This window comes from Bombina bombina, chromosome 10, assembly GCF_027579735.1.
Source record: "Bombina bombina isolate aBomBom1 chromosome 10, aBomBom1.pri, whole genome shotgun sequence".
Lineage (NCBI taxonomy): Eukaryota > Metazoa > Chordata > Amphibia > Anura > Bombinatoridae > Bombina > Bombina bombina.
This window is the reverse complement of record NC_069508.1, coordinates 98,181,171-98,197,090: the sequence shown is the minus strand read 5'-3', so window position 1 is coordinate 98,197,090 and position 15,920 is coordinate 98,181,171. Positions and strand designations below refer to the sequence as shown.

General features: G+C 36.2%; 1 protein-coding gene across 2 annotated transcripts in view; it reads left to right on the top strand.

The window, feature by feature from the left end:
- Positions 1-271: 271 nt before the first annotated feature.
- Positions 272-15,920, top strand: part of CENPL (centromere protein L) — a 22,555-nt gene continuing 6,906 nt past the window's right edge. For both annotated transcript variants that reach the window (XR_008399457.1, XM_053693798.1), the window contains exons 1-3: positions 272-343; positions 7,968-8,144; positions 11,186-11,437. Coding sequence is in view for 1 of the 2 variants with exons in the window: in XM_053693798.1 (XP_053549773.1) it covers positions 317-343; positions 7,968-8,144; positions 11,186-11,437 (456 nt within the window). In the remaining variant the exon portion in view is untranslated. The remainder of the gene's footprint in view (positions 344-7,967; positions 8,145-11,185; positions 11,438-15,920) is intronic.

The window sequence follows — 15,920 nt, the reverse complement described above, 5'->3', positions numbered from 1 at the left end:
GCAGATGGGCGTCTGTAACTAAAAGAACACCGACATCGTTTTATTGGCATATATCAAATAGAGTGTCGTTTTTATAACATTTTCTTTTCACCGTATTCATTTTCGTTTCTGATTTACTTTTATAAAATAAGCAGTAAAGAAGAAGCCATCCCTAACAATAGTACACGCTCATTACGATTGGATATAAAGAAAAGATTGCGTTCCACACCTCGTTTTGATCGACGCGCGGTGTATTCTGGGATGTTAGCCTGGCATTCAAAAAAATCGCCCGCGGAAAACTAAAATGGCTGTGAGTTAGGGGGTTTGTGGGTTGAGCATGTCGACTGGTGTCACCGGGAGGATGGTAAGTCTGGTAATGTCACTAAATAAACCCATAACGATAGTAAAAAATACACTCATTATGTCAGCGTTGCTTGTGAGACTAAACAGACCTGCCCAGCTCACTTGCTAGCAATATTTCTGCCCTGTACCAGACGGAGGAGAATGTTTCTCATGTACTCACACACAGACATGACGAGTTTTTGTATTAATTGCTTTTATAGAACATAAATTATATGATGTCATTTATTAAAGCTTATAGGTTTAGGTAAAATCTGAGTTTAGCGTTCTAAATGATTTTTCTTAGTCATTCAGCATTATTTTACTGTTATGAGGGCTACTAACAGTACTACACTGTTTTCATCTTCAGGAACAAAAAGGGGAGCTTTATTGTGGGGTGTAAAATCCCTGTTTTCTCAATAGACTTTTCTCAGAGAGCACTTGCACTGCTCATTTACATGGATACATTGTATGAAACCCTAAGCCTACATATTTATATACATTTCTTCATGTTTTTGTACATGTGTAGTTATTTACTGTACTCAGTGGCTCTATCAGTACTTACTGTGTAGGCAAACAGTGCTGGGGAAATAAAATCCTCACAACTCACTGCATAGTCACAGGGACTGGCACACAATAATGCAGACTTTAAAGGGACATTGAACTCAATTTTTTCTTTTGTGATTCAGATAGAGCATGCAATTTTAAAAAAACTCTCTAATTTACTCCTATTAAATTTTCTTCATTCTCTTGGTATGTTTATTTGAAAAGCAAGAATGTAAGTTTAGGTGCCGGTGTTCTGTGAAGGGACTGAACTTTGTAAAAGAGCGAACCATGTCACTTCCTGTGACGTTTCATCATCTGTTGCACTCATTTTGCACCAAATGCCCATACGTGCCAGCGTCATCACATACCTGGCCGCATACGTCACGGTGAAACTATTTAGACTTGTGAAATTCTGAAACCTTTTTGTAGCGCATGAGTGGGCTTTTCGATCACGAATGGGGGTGGTTTATGGAACGATGTTTATTCAACACTGTGTGTGAATTATGGTGTGAAACAGAAATAAACGTATACTTATTTAAAAATATTTATTTATATGTAACCTCAAACATGGAACAATGTTTATTCGTCCCTGCATGATAAACAGCCACTTGGCTATCGCTACTGCATGTCGTATTTTAAAGTAAATATAAAATTAAGTGCTTTGAATGCACGCCTTCTTGTTTGTATGCGTTTGAGGTTATATATATATATATAAATAAATATTTTTAAATAAGTATACATTTATTTCTGTTTCACACCATAGTTCACATACAGTGTTGAATAAACATCGTTCCATAAATCCCCCCCATTTGTGATAGAAAAGCCCACGCATGCGCTATAGAAAGGTTTCAGAATTTCACAAGTCTAAATATTTTCACAGTGACGTATGTGATGACGCCATTAGGGGCAAAATGAGTGCAACAGCTGATGAAACGTCACAGGAAGTGACATGGTTCGCTCTTTTGAAAAGTCCGGTCCCTTACCAGAACACCAGCCCATTTTTGGTGAACAAACTGGGTTGTCCTCGCTGATTGGACAGCACCAATATCATGGTCTGAACCAACAAATTGCTGGCTCCTTAGATTCCTTTTCAAATAAAGATAGCAAGAGAACAAATTTTTTTTTAATAGGAGTAAATTAAAAAGTTGCTTAAAGGATTCCAAAACTTTTGTTTTTTGTTCATACCTGGACCACTGCTGCTGGTTTTCCTTTGTAAAATAAATCTACACATACATATCTGTGCATATTGTAGCATTATGTTTATAAGTGCTCTTCCATCTTACACAGTTGTTTAAAAGATTATTATATATACACACACACACTATATATATATATATATATATATATATATATATATATATATATATAGTGTGTGTATGTATAGATCTCTCTCTCTCTCTATATATATATAAATAAATGTGTGTATGTGTATATATATATATATATATATATATATATATATATATATATATATATATATATATAAGTGTGTGTGTGTATATATATATATATATATATATATATATATATATATATATATATATAAAATATGGAATAGAACAAGATCATGAAAATCATAGGCAGTAATCGTGATGCATCGCGATGCATCGTAGAATCGAATCGTATCGAATCGTTACGATGATAATCGTAATCGAATCGAATCGTGAGACAAGTGAAGATGCGCAGCTCTAATTTTCGATGCTGATGTCATCAATCCCCACCCTCCAATATGGGTTGTGCACGATAAGAATACATTTCCAACCGGATAGCGCTATCATGCATATAATTAAGTGACAATTTCGTCACCATGTGCATGCGTACTGTGATCCCTAAACTCGCGCATGCGTACTGCAACCCATGATCGTCCAAATCGTAAGCAAAATAAATGTTTAATTAATTATTTGTTTGTAATTAATGTAAATAGGGTATTAATGCTCGTTATTTGTAGGGAGATTCTCGCAGCTCACCGCTCTTACCTGCTCTGTACAGCTCCGTCATCCACTCTGCTATCGATACAGCGGGTCTGCTAGTTTGCTGAGAGTAACGTAAAGGTAGATTCAGCATATCGCGCATGGGCATCATCCGCTCTGCTATTGATACAGCGGGTCTGCGCATGCGCTTCACGGCAATAAGTCGCCATTTGTATAACCTGGGTTATCGGTCGGGATTAGACAATGCAAACGCATAGCCGGCGGTGGGTTTGGAAATAGTTTAATTTTACTAACAGGATTTCTACTAAACTGTAGTTATTTGAAACAGTATGTACATTACAAAATGATGTAAAATTTATACATTTTGCAATTGCATATAACTTTTTTTGTGGGTTTAGTGTCCCTTTAAAATTACATGCTCTATCTGAATCATGAAAGAAAAAATTTGGGTTCAGTGTCCCTTTTAATGGGACAACTCAAGCACCACGGTCTTAACCCCTTAATGACAACTGACGAACCAGGTACGTCATGCATTAACAAGCAGTTAATGACAATAGACGTACCTGGTACGTCAGTTGTCTAACAGAGTGCTGGAAGCGATTGCGATCGCTTCCAGCAGCTCTGAGGGTATTGCAGTGATGCCTCGATATGGAAGCATCCTGCAATACCCCTTTACAAGCCTCCAATGCAGAGAGAGCCACTCTGTGGCCCTCTCTGCACCGGAGCGTCGTTGGCGGGTGGGCGGCCTGCAATGGGCCTGTAATCATGTGGAGGGAGCCGGGGGTGCACGGGGCGGGAGCGGGTGGGAACTGCTACACTACAGAAACATTAAATAATAAATTGGGTGGAATTTTAATTTATTAAGCAATCAAAGGGTTCTGGGAGGGGAGTGGGGGGGTAGCTACACTACAGAAAAGGCCAAAAAATGAAAGCATAATTTTTTTTTTTTTTTACTAAACTGGGTACTGGCAGACAGCTGCCAGTACCCAAGATGGCGCCCATTAGGCTAGAAGGGGAGGGTTAGAGAACCATACCATTTTAGTACTGGCAGACTTTCAGCCAGTACTTAAGATGGCGGGAACAATTGTGGGGTGGGGGAGGGAAGAGAGCTGTTTGGGAAGGATCAGGGGGTCTGATGTTTCAGGTGGGAGGCTGATCTCTACACTAAAGCTTAAATTAACCCTGCAAACTCCCAACAATCTACCTAATTAACCCCTTTACTGCTAGCCATAATACACGTGTGATGCGCAGCGGCATTTAGCGGCCTTCTAATTATCAAAAAGCAACACCAAAGCCATATATGTCTGCTATTTCTGAACAAAGGGGATCCCAGAGAAGCATTTACAACTATTTGTGCCATAATTGCACAAGCTGTTTGTAAATAATTTTAGTGAGAAACCTAAAGTTTGTGAAAAAGGAAACTATTTATTTTTATTTGATTGCATTTGGCGGTGAAATGGTGGCATGAAATATACCAAAATGGGCCTAGATCAATACTTTGGGATGTCTTCTAAAAAAATATATATACATGTCAAGGGATATTCAGGTATTCCTGACAGATATCAGTGTCCCAATGTAACTAGCGCTAATTTTTTTTTAAAAAAGTGGTTTGGAAATAGCAAAGTGCTACTTGTATTTATGGCCCTGTAACTTGCACTAAAATCAAAGAACATGTAAACATTGGGTATTTCTAAACTCAGGACAAAATTTAGAAACCATTTAGCATGGGTGTTTTTTTGGTGGTTGCAGATGTGTAACAGATTTTGGGGCTAAAAGTTAGAAAAAGTGGGGGGGTTTTCCATTTTTTCTTCATATTTTAGAATTTTTTTTATAGTAAATTATAAGATATGATGAAAATAATGGTATCTTTAGAAAGTCCATTTAATGGCGAGAAAAACGCTATATAATGTGTGGGTACAGTAAATGAATAAGAGGAAAATTACAGCTAAACACAAACACCGCAAAAATGTAAAAATAGCCTTTGTCCCAAACGGACAGAAAATGGAAAAGTACTGTTGTCATTAAGGGGTTAAAGGGACACTAAACCCAACTTTTTTCTTTTATGATTCAGATAGAACAAGCAATTTTAAGCTACTTTCTAATTTACTCCTATTATCAAATTTTCTTTGTTCTCTTGCTATCTTTATATAAAAAGCAGAAATGTGATGCATAGGAGCCATCCCATTTTTGTTTGAGAACCTGGGTTATGCTTGCTTATTGGTGGGTAAATGTAAGCCTCCAGTAAGCAAGCGCTATCCATGGTGCTGAACCTAAAATGGGCTGGCTGCTAGGATTTAAATTCCTGCTTTTAAAATAAATATAACAAGAGAACAAAGAAAAAATGATAATAGGAGTAAATTAGAAAGTTGCTTCAAATGTCATGCTCTCTGAATCATGAAAGAAAATAATTTGGGTTCAGTGTCCCTTTAAAGGGACATTATACACTAGATTTTTCTTTAATTTCATAAATGTTTTGTAGATAATCCATTTATATAGCCCATACAGGTGGGTTTTTTGTGTTCTAAAAATGTATAGTTTTTGCTTATTTTTAAAAAAAAAAAACATTGTGCCGATTTTCAAACTCCTAACCAAGCCCCAAAGTTTTAGAAGTATACTGATATATACCTTCTCCAGCTAGCTCCTGTTTGTGTAAAGCAGGGCTCGACAAACCCAGGAGCCTGGGAGCCACTGGCTCCTAGAATTTTACCCCTGGCTCCTAACTTTTTGGGTTATTCTCCATAGAACTATTTACAAATACCACTGACTGGCTCCTAAAAGTGTACCTGGCTCCTATATTGTAAACAGATTTGACAACCCCCTGGTGTAAAGGGTCTTTTCATATGCAAGGGGGGGGGGGGGGGTCTGCTTTCAGTCAACCTAATCAAAAGTGCTAAACTGGGGTTTTCTAAGTAAGTTTTTTTTTTTTAAAAGGTTTTATACAGGATTTTGAAACCAGCATCTGTGCATATTGTTCTTTATAGTAGTGTCTGTTATATGCAGTTATATGAAAATTGGTGTATACTGTCCCTTTAAATGAACAGATCACAGAATTTGCACACCCTCAGTCTTTAAAGGGACACTGAACCAAAAAAATTCTATCATGATTCAAGTAGAGTATACAATTTTAAACATTCCAGTTTACTTCTATTTAATTTGCTTCTTTCTTTAGATATCCTTTGTTGTAGAAATAGCAATGCAAATGTGTGAGCCAATCATACAAGGCATCTATGTGCAGCAATCAATCAGCAGCTACTGAGCCTATCTAGATATGCTTTTCAGCAAAGTATATTAAGAGAATGAAGCAAATTAGATAATAAAAGTAAATTAGAAAGTTGTTTAAAATTGCACGCTTTTCTAAATCATAATAGGAAAAAAAATGGTTTTTCTTGTCCCTTTTAAGGGTCAGATCACAGTATGTGCGTGCACACACAGCGCAGTCTTAACGGGACACAATCTTAAAGTGATGATAAATTCACCAGCATAAAATCACATATAATGAAAGCTCTTGTTTTAACTAGCATATCCACTTTTAATAATGAACGTTTTTGTCGGGCTCCATTACCTGATTTAAAGCAGCCTCTCAACGATTTTCTCTTAGGTGTTTTTGACTGGCAGGTCTTTCAGCCAGTCAGAGCCTCACCATGCGCCCTTTTAAAAGTAATAGTAAATTAATCACAGCACGCGCCCGTGCTTGTAACTCAGACTGCAAGATGAACTGCGCAACTCGCTTTGCTATTTGTGCAACAGAAACGGTGAGGCTGCTTCATTAAACAGTAAGCAGTCTCACTGTTTCTGTTGCACAAAGTGGATTTGACTTTAGTATGTAAAAAGCATATCTATATGCTAGTTAGGACAAGCGCTTTCATTATATGTGATTTTATGCTGCCAAATTTACCATCACTTTAAAAGGACAGACACTCGCACAATGAATGTACAACTCACCCCACTCTGTCATAAAGGGACAAGCGCACACAGCCTTAAAGAGAAGTTTAAATACATTATAATTTAGAATGCTTAACTAAGATTTTACTAACAACCTTGCAAAGGGGTTACGCACCTTTACTTTGGAACCACAGAGGATTGCTGTTTGGAATTGGCAAGCTAATTAGCAGCAGTTGCACAACCTAGGTGGACAATTCTTACGGCTAATTGGCTTGTCAACCGTTTCTGACTGGGCCCAGCAGTTCTTTAACTTTGTGGGTTTAAGCACCTATCAATGTGTAGGGTATTGAGTGCTAAAATTATGTTCTAACAAATTAGAGCATGTCGTTTTTGGACTTTAATGACCCTTTTAAAACCATTTAAAGGGATTTTACTTTCATGATTCAGAGCGTGCTATTTTTACCCCTTCATGACGTCAGGGTGTTCTATGCCGACCTAATAGCACTGGGCATTAACGCTGGTAGGACGGCATGGAACATCCTACTATATATGATGTTCTGCAGCTTCCCCCTTTGCATAGGCAGTCCCCCGTGACCTGATCCCGGCCTTGACAATCGCGTGATATAATTTTTACTAATAGTGTTTACTATTATCAAATGTACTCTTTTCACTTGGTATCTTTTTATTGAAAAGCAGGTAGGGTGGTGTAGGAGTGTGCGTGTGACTGAAGTTTTATAACGGTTATACATTTGCAAGAACAGTAAGTAGGTAGCGGCGTGTTTCATGTCATTTACTGCTTCAGAAACATGCACAATACCTATCTAGATAGCTTTTTAACAAAGAATACAAGAAAGTAAATTGTATAATAGCAATCAATGAAAACTTTTTTTCGTTTGTTTTAAATTCTATGCTCTGTCTAAATCATAAATTTAAACTTTTGAGTTTAATGTCCCTTTAAGGGCCTCTCATGCCTTTAAATGGTTGGTGACAAACTACATTACCCAATGTAAAGCACTTATTAGACTTACAGCATGGTTTTAACAAGAGAGTGCCAATTTGTCTACCTTATAGTGTGCTACAGACTTCTCTCCAACTGCATACATCCACTTGCTGCTAATAAGCAGATCTGGTTGATTTGCTGTCTTGGTGAAAGGTCCACTGTTGAACCCCATTATTATAAAGTTTGCTCAATGTAAGGAATAAGTTCACAATCTACCCTCCAATGCTTACTTCTCTAGTCATAATCTATAACAGTGGGTTCTTTAAAATCCATTTTATGTTTGTGCACAGGCTATGCAAACTCCCACAGATGGAACTCCTACTTCTAAAGGAGGGTCAACCTCAAGACGTAGAGTCCATTTTCAGAGTACAGGGTTTCCACTAAGAGGTTTAACTTCTGCGCGAAGGCATACACCATTTCGTCAAGCTCCATCAAAGAGAAGGATACCCCAGAACAAATCTGTGGAGGTAAGTTACTACTTGAATGAAAAATAGATTGCTTGTGTAGACTTTTTAATAATTAGCCTTATGAAATTATTGAAACATTTTTATATATATATATATATATATATATATATTTAAGGGAGGGGCTACCACTCCAGAAATCCTGTGACAATAGATTACACAAAGGGTACAAATGGATTAGTCAGATGGGTGTCTGTTTCAGGAGTAATATCTCAGTTGATCAAAACTTGGCTAATTGACATTCTCTCTCATATGGGCCAGTTCTATTGAATACCGCAATTAGGCATGGCTCCTTCTATAATGCGCATCACTTTACAAACCCACTGTACCATGGCAACTCAAAAATTGGACCTTTGCACCCATTTGTCTTCTGCCATACTACCTTTTTAAAGTAACATTAAAGGACCAGTTAACCTAGCAAATAATGTTATATAATTCTGCACATAGTATAGAATTATATAACATTAGCTTAGCGCCAGATTTCTAAAGTGAAGGGTTAAACGGATATCTCGCAAAGAAAACGGAACACCGTTCCTGGCTCTACTGAGCGGGTCTGTTTTCTTCTAAGTGTACCTGGGCACGCTGTCTAATCACAGCGGGCCTGATTGCGCTATTAAACTCAATGTAGCTCGCTCACGCTACCAGAGCGGGAGCAAGCTACATTGAGTTTAATAGTGTGATAGGGCGCGCTTTGACTAGACAGCGTGCCCGCAATGCGCTTTGGAGAAGAAAACAGACCCGCTCAGTAGAGCCAAGGGCGGTGTTCCGTTTTCTTTGCGAGATATCTGTTTAACCCTTCACTTTAGAAATCTGGCGCTAAGCTAATGTTCTATAATTCTACACACTGCAGAATTATATAACATTATTTGCTAGGTTTACTGGCCCTTTAAATGCTTTGAAATGGTTAATATAAAGTGATAAACTATAGTGCTATAATAGTATAGTCTAAGCCCATTGGACTGTGTATGAGAGTGCTATGACCAAAAAGGTCCCTACATCAATGGATTAACTAGCATTGATATGCTTATTAAAGATACTGGGTCAATCCGGTTCTCTTATAGGTAATGTTCTATTACATGGTACCGGATTCTAATCGGTTTGTAGTAAACCAACTTTCAAAGTAATTTAAGCAATGGGATAACTAGTATGCTCCACTAATCACATAGGATTTATTGATTTGTGCAATAAAAATTGAATATTTTTTAATATTAGCTTAATGTTGTCTAAAATGTTAACCAGGTACTGCACCCAATAGAAAGGTCCTGGGGAGAACACTGAAATTTAAAAAAAAAAAAGTTATGTTTTGATCATCATTTGAAATAGCTGTTTCCTGATGAAGCCTCCGCTAGCAACTTAAGTACAGAAGTACTCACTACTACAGAAAGCTATAAACAAGAGATAGCAGCAGAGCCCTAGCCAAAGGATGTTCCTGAATCAACTTTAAATACAGTGAACCCTTATCTGCTGCTTGCCTGAGCACACTGTCCCTTTTAGAGCAGGCATAAGTTTGTGCTCTTTGGTTGCTGTTGCTCTTTGACTTGCGAGCTACATAATTGCAGAGTGTGCTTTTAAACATGTGCAACTTTATTACAGTGCTGGCAAAATGACGGTGGTGGTGTTATGTCTTCTATAATGTGTGTATCTAGCAGTTAACGATGCTAGTTAAAAATAGTTAAGCGCTAAAAGCACGGGTTAAATATACTTTAAAGTGTTATCTAACTTATAAGGTTATATCTAGCTTATAGCTAGTATTATTATTAATATATAAAAACGATTATAGAAAGATGTTCACACCATTTAGTGTAGAGAGAGGGTGTAGTATAACAATTAATATGTGTAATAAAATAGAATATGTAACCAATTTAAAAAGGTAAATAATGTGTTGGAATAAAAAAAAAATGTATCAAAGTGAATACCATCCAAATAAGCAAAAGTGGCAATTTAATAAAATACAAACAAATTACATCCACTATAGCATATAAAATAAAGTAAAAGGGACGTCTCCCTTATAGCAACATAGCCAATATTAGCCGAGTTAAAACACAGCAGATAATTTTTACTTGCGCTTTAAAAGGTGAAGCAAAGCCTTGGCCTTAGGCTATAGAAATATCTTGACATATGAAAGAAAATGCGATTTTGCACTTTTCAATAAAGTGCAAACATCGCATTTTCTTTCATATGTCAAGATATTTCTATAGCCTAAGGCCAAGGCTTTGCTTCACCTTTTAAAGCGCAAGTACAAATTATCTGCTATGTTTTAACTCGGCTAATATTAGCTATGTTGCTATAAGGGAGACGTCCCTTTTACTTTATTTTATATGCTATAGTGGATGTAATTTGTTTGTATTTTATTAAATTGCCACTTTTGCTTATTTGGATGGTATTCACTTTGATACATTTTTTTTTATTCCAACACATTATTTACCTTTTTAAATTGGTTACATATTCTTTGACTTATATATGCTATTTTATTACACATATTAATTGTTATACTACACCCTTTCTCTACACTAATGGTGTGAACATCTTTCTATAATCGTTTTTATATATTATTAATACTAGCTATAAGCTAGATATAACCTTATTAGATAACACTCTATATATAACACTTTAAAGTATATTTAACCTGTGCTTTTAGCGCTTAACTATTTTTAACTAGCATTGTGTATATTTAGGTTTCCAGGAGGGGAAAGTACTAGTTAAGCAGGGTTCTTGTATCCTCTAAGCGCTTCTACTTTCCTTTTTTTATATCTATCAATTAACCCCAGACAAGCCTGGGTGCAAAGCCCATAGGGAAAATTACATAAGTGTGGCACTCTTGCAAGCAAAAATGGAAGTGTTTTGGAATGAGCCAACTGTCCTGATCATCTTGCTTAAATATGGTTTACAGTGACTCCAGTGCAGAGCCCTCTACCCTTTTTCTTTTATGTAAATGTATTCTGATTATTGTATTTTGCAATACTTTGTTACTGTACAGTATGTTGATGCTTTATAAATAAAAAAAATGTTTAATACATATAATTTTTCCACCCCAATGACTTAAGGAAAATGTTGATCCATCGAAAATTGGTCTCTTACTACGCAAGCAGTGGCGCCTGTACAGTGTGACCCCATTGCACAAGTTTTCAGATACTAACCTGAAAGATTATGCCAGGCTTCTTACTGCCCACATTGCTGCTGAAAAGCAGAAAGGACTTGCTGTTGAGGTGGGCTTGGAAATGAATCTGAAAGTTGCTTTTTCCAGTCTTCCATGGCTCAAAGGAAGAGACAGAGATCCTGGTGGAATTCTTATTCAAGTAAGTAAACAGTTTAATTTTTACGTTACTGTCCCTTTAAAACACAATTTAACAGTCATGGTCTAGATGGAACATGCAATTTTTTTAACCCTTTGAGTGCTAAGCACTTTCCCACCTGGGTGCTAAGATTTTTTTATTTTTCCAGACCCCCAAGACTTACACTGTTTGTCAGGTTAGGCGATTAACTTTCCAATGGTGGGTCTTGGGGGTCTGTAGATGCTTAGATGCCTGAGATACAGGCTTCTAAGCAGCATGCCCCCTGCTCTTATACTTAACGTTGCGTATAAATAAAGTTGCACAGTGACGTCATCAAGTTATTGCGCGTGACGTCATCACGCAAAACAGGAAGCCCCAGCAAAGCCTGTCACTCTACAGGCACGATCGCCGGGGTAGGAGCAGATGGGAGCCCCCAGATCAGGGAGAGTGCTAGTGACGCCTCTGAGCCATCATTAGCACCAGAGTGGGAAACTCTGACGGCTCAGAGCCGTCATTAGCACTCAAAGGGTTAAACAACTTTTTTCTAATTTACTTCTATTATCAAATTTGCTTTGTTGTCTTGGTATTTTATGAATAGTAAACATAGTATAATTTAGAACAGTGTATAATTTAGAATCTAGGGAGCGCCTCAAATTGGGCTGGGATATATGCACATAAAACGTTGATGGGTATTTAGAAAAATGTCACAGGTTTATTCATACAAACACGATAAAAACAATTAAAAATGTAAAAAATATATGAAATTGCGATCGAAGTGAGTTGGAATTACTCAACTTATTAGATATATATCCTCTTATACATTGACTTTTATGGTATCAGACAGGATGGTGATACACGAGTGTAAAAGAATAAAAAGTATAGAGAATATAAAAAAGTCCTTCATGGATCCATGAGTACAGTAAAAAATATATGAATAAAACCATATAGCAGGTATAGAAATACAATCTTCAAAAATTATCAAAAATTAAGATACTAAAAACATACAATACAATATAGTTAACGATTCCTAAATATAATAATGTAAACAGTGTGTAGTGTCTCCTATGTGTATTAGACAATCCCTGATATTAGGGTAAATAGTTCCAAGATTCTTTGGGGGCAATTCTGCCCTATGGCGAGTCGATCCTAAGGGGTATAGCTGTGAAGGTGTCCAAGAAGTTTGACTTAGTGAAGGGTGATGTAAAATGTAAAAATGTGGAAAAAAAACAAATAGAAAAATGTCCTAGTGCTGTGATCAATGGCAATAAAACTCAGATCCAAAAAAATTTGTGACAAAAATAAGTGGGAAGTAGAAAAAAGTAAAAGAATAATCGTTTTAATGTCCCAATTCCAAAATCCAAAAAGATTTATAATAAAAAATCCAAATAGAAACGAAAAAGATTCCCAGTGTACCTGTGGAATATAAAACAAAAACAAATAGTGCAATAACGTTTAGGAAATCCTTAGTATAAATGAAATGAGGCTTACCATCAATAGCCAACGCGTTTCGGCCCTTCCTTGGGCCTTTTTCAAGACTGTTCAAGAATACATTTTTCTATTTGTTTTTTTTCCACATTTTTACATTTTACATCACCCTTCACTAAGTCAAACTTCTTGGACACCTTCACAGCTATACCCCTTAGGATCGACTCACCATAGGGCAGAATTGGCCCCAAAGAATCTTGGAACTATTTACCCTAATATCAGGGATTGTCTAATACACATAGGAGACACTACACACTGTTTACATTATTATATTTAGGAATCGTTAACTATATTGTATTGTATGTTTTTAGTATCTTAGTTTTTTATAATTTTTGAAGATTGTATTTCTATACCTGCTATATGGTTTTATTCATATATTTTTTACTGTACTCATGGATCCATGAAGGACTTTTTTATATTTTTTATATTCTCTATACTTTTTATTCTTTTACACTCGTGTATCACCATCCTGTCTGATACCATAAAAGTCAATGTATAAGAGGATATATATCTAATAAGTTGAGTAATTCCAACTCACTTCGATCGCAATTTCATATATTTTTTACATTTTTAATTGTTTTTATCGTGTTTGTATGAATAAACCTGTGAAATTTTTCTAAATACCCATCAACGTTTTATGTGCATATATCCCAGCCCAATTTGAGGCGCTCCCTAGATTCTAAATTATACACTGTTCAATATCTATAGACAAACTAGGTGTCTTATTTTTTTTCTGGGGAGCTAGTTGGATATAGAGGAGACGCTGTGAGGAACACAACCTAGAATAGTAAACATAGGGCTCATGGGACTTCAGGAGAGTGCACGGGCTTTTAGCCATCTATAGAAGTAGTGTTTGCAACATTGTTTTTTAAAGATGATAAAAATACTTCTGCCATAGACTCCTGAAGTCCTATGAGCCCTCATAGTTTTACGCTTCAACAAGGTATTCCAAGAGAACAAAACAAATTTGATAACAGAAGTAAATTGGAAAGCTGTTTAAAATTTCATGCTCTATCCGAATCATGAAAGTGTAATTTTGATTTTACTGTCCCTTTATAAGATTCCAACATATGACAAAGCTACATTACCTAACTGAAGATTTTATTAATTTAAAGGGACATTATACACCAAAATTTGTATGTGTTTAATGGTTAATGTTATGCTTGTCAGTAATACAGTGAAGTAATTAAGCGTTTGTATATATTTTATAGTTATAAAGATGCATTTTTTTTTTACATACTTTTCCAAACCCAAGCTGCTAGTTTAGAAACCGATCGTCTACCCTGGCTTCCCCCTCCTCTAAGGCGCTCGCTCCTGTGTCTCTGTACAATCTTCTTGAGCTTCGCATGTGGGCATTGCCAAAATGTCATCAGCTTAGCGCTTACATGAGCCGGGCATTAATGTGCAAAAATAAAAGGCCAAACATTATCTGGCGAAATAAAATGGAATTTGCAGATTGTTTGTATGAGTTGCAAACCTATACAATGTGGTCCCTTAGTGAGCAGCCCTTATACGTTACAGCAATATCACTAGGAGCTTTTATACTAAGTAGCATATCTAGTAGTGTATATATGGCGGCGCAGTTAAAAAAAAAAAACAGACGACAAAACGCCACGGTACTGTAATTTTTATTTGATTTTTTTTATAAAAAAAAATGGACCATCACCAATAATTAAATGTGCATGTGCAAAACGGGTGCCGTGCACGGCAGTCCCGCAGCGTGCATTATTAAAAAAAAAAAAGGGAGATTTATTTACTAATTTAAATATCCGTCCTGATTGGTCAGGAGGTGCTGGGAAGGCTCTAACCTACAGTGAGTTTGCTCTGCCCTTTTGTGAAGGCGGAGCATTATGCCGTCAAGCACCGGATGAAACAGAGTTGAAATTGTATAATTATATCTAAGTGCATAATATATTTATATTAGGGTAGAAGATATACTTATTTAAAGTACACGATTTCATTAACACTTAGAATTTTTCCCGCATAATGGCCCTTTAAAGGGACAGTTAAGTCCAATTTAAATGGATTGAATAGAGAATGCGATTTTAAACTACTTCCCATTTTTACTTCTGTGAGCAATTTTGCTTAATTTTCTTTTGTTAAAGATTAATCTTTGGTTGAGCTTTGACGCGTGCAAGAGTCAACTGTGTAACCTTGTTTTAAACACTGTTGCCAGATGGCAAAAGGAAACGTGCCTGCTCCTGAGCTCACCTAGGATTACTATTTATTTAAAGGGACATGAAACCAATTTTTTCCCTCTCCATGATTCAGATAGAGTATGCAATTTTAAACCACTTTCTTTACTTCTATTTGTCTTTGTGCTTTTGGTATCTTTTGTTGAAAGGCATGGATGTATGCTTAGGAGCCGGCCCATTTCTGGAGCACTATATGGCAGCATTATTGAAAGAATGTTATTCATTTGCAAGAGCAGTAGATAGCAGCACTGTTTCCTGCTATGAAGTACTCCAGATGCCTACCCAGGTATCTCCTCAACACAGAATATCATGGGAACTAAGCAAATGTCATAATAGAAGTAAATTGGAAACTTTATTTTTTATTTTATGTTTTGTCTTAATCACAATACTATTTTTTTTTTTTTTATTTTTTTTTTTTTTTTTTTTTATATTTTTTTTTTTTTTAAAAGGTTTCATATCATTTTTATAAAGAATACCAAGAGAACCAAGCAAAATCATTTTAGTACATTGTAAAGTTATTTCAAATTGCCTTCTGTGTCTGAAATAAGAATTTTTTTTTTTATTTTTTTTTAAATGGACTTTGATCAAAAAAAGTTGAGTGTCAGTTGGTGACTTTTGTATATCTGGTTGTGCTCCAAGTGACCCCAGGATCCTGTAATGGTTTTTAATTTCCACAAAAACTATGGAGGTGTCTTTTTTAGCTCTTCTCATCTGACATCCTAAACTGCTTATGTGCATTAACCCTGTCTGCAAATAAAAATACTTTAAGAGATGAGATCTGTGTGTATTTGCAGTATTGGGAGCAAATCAAGTGTGATCACTAGAGG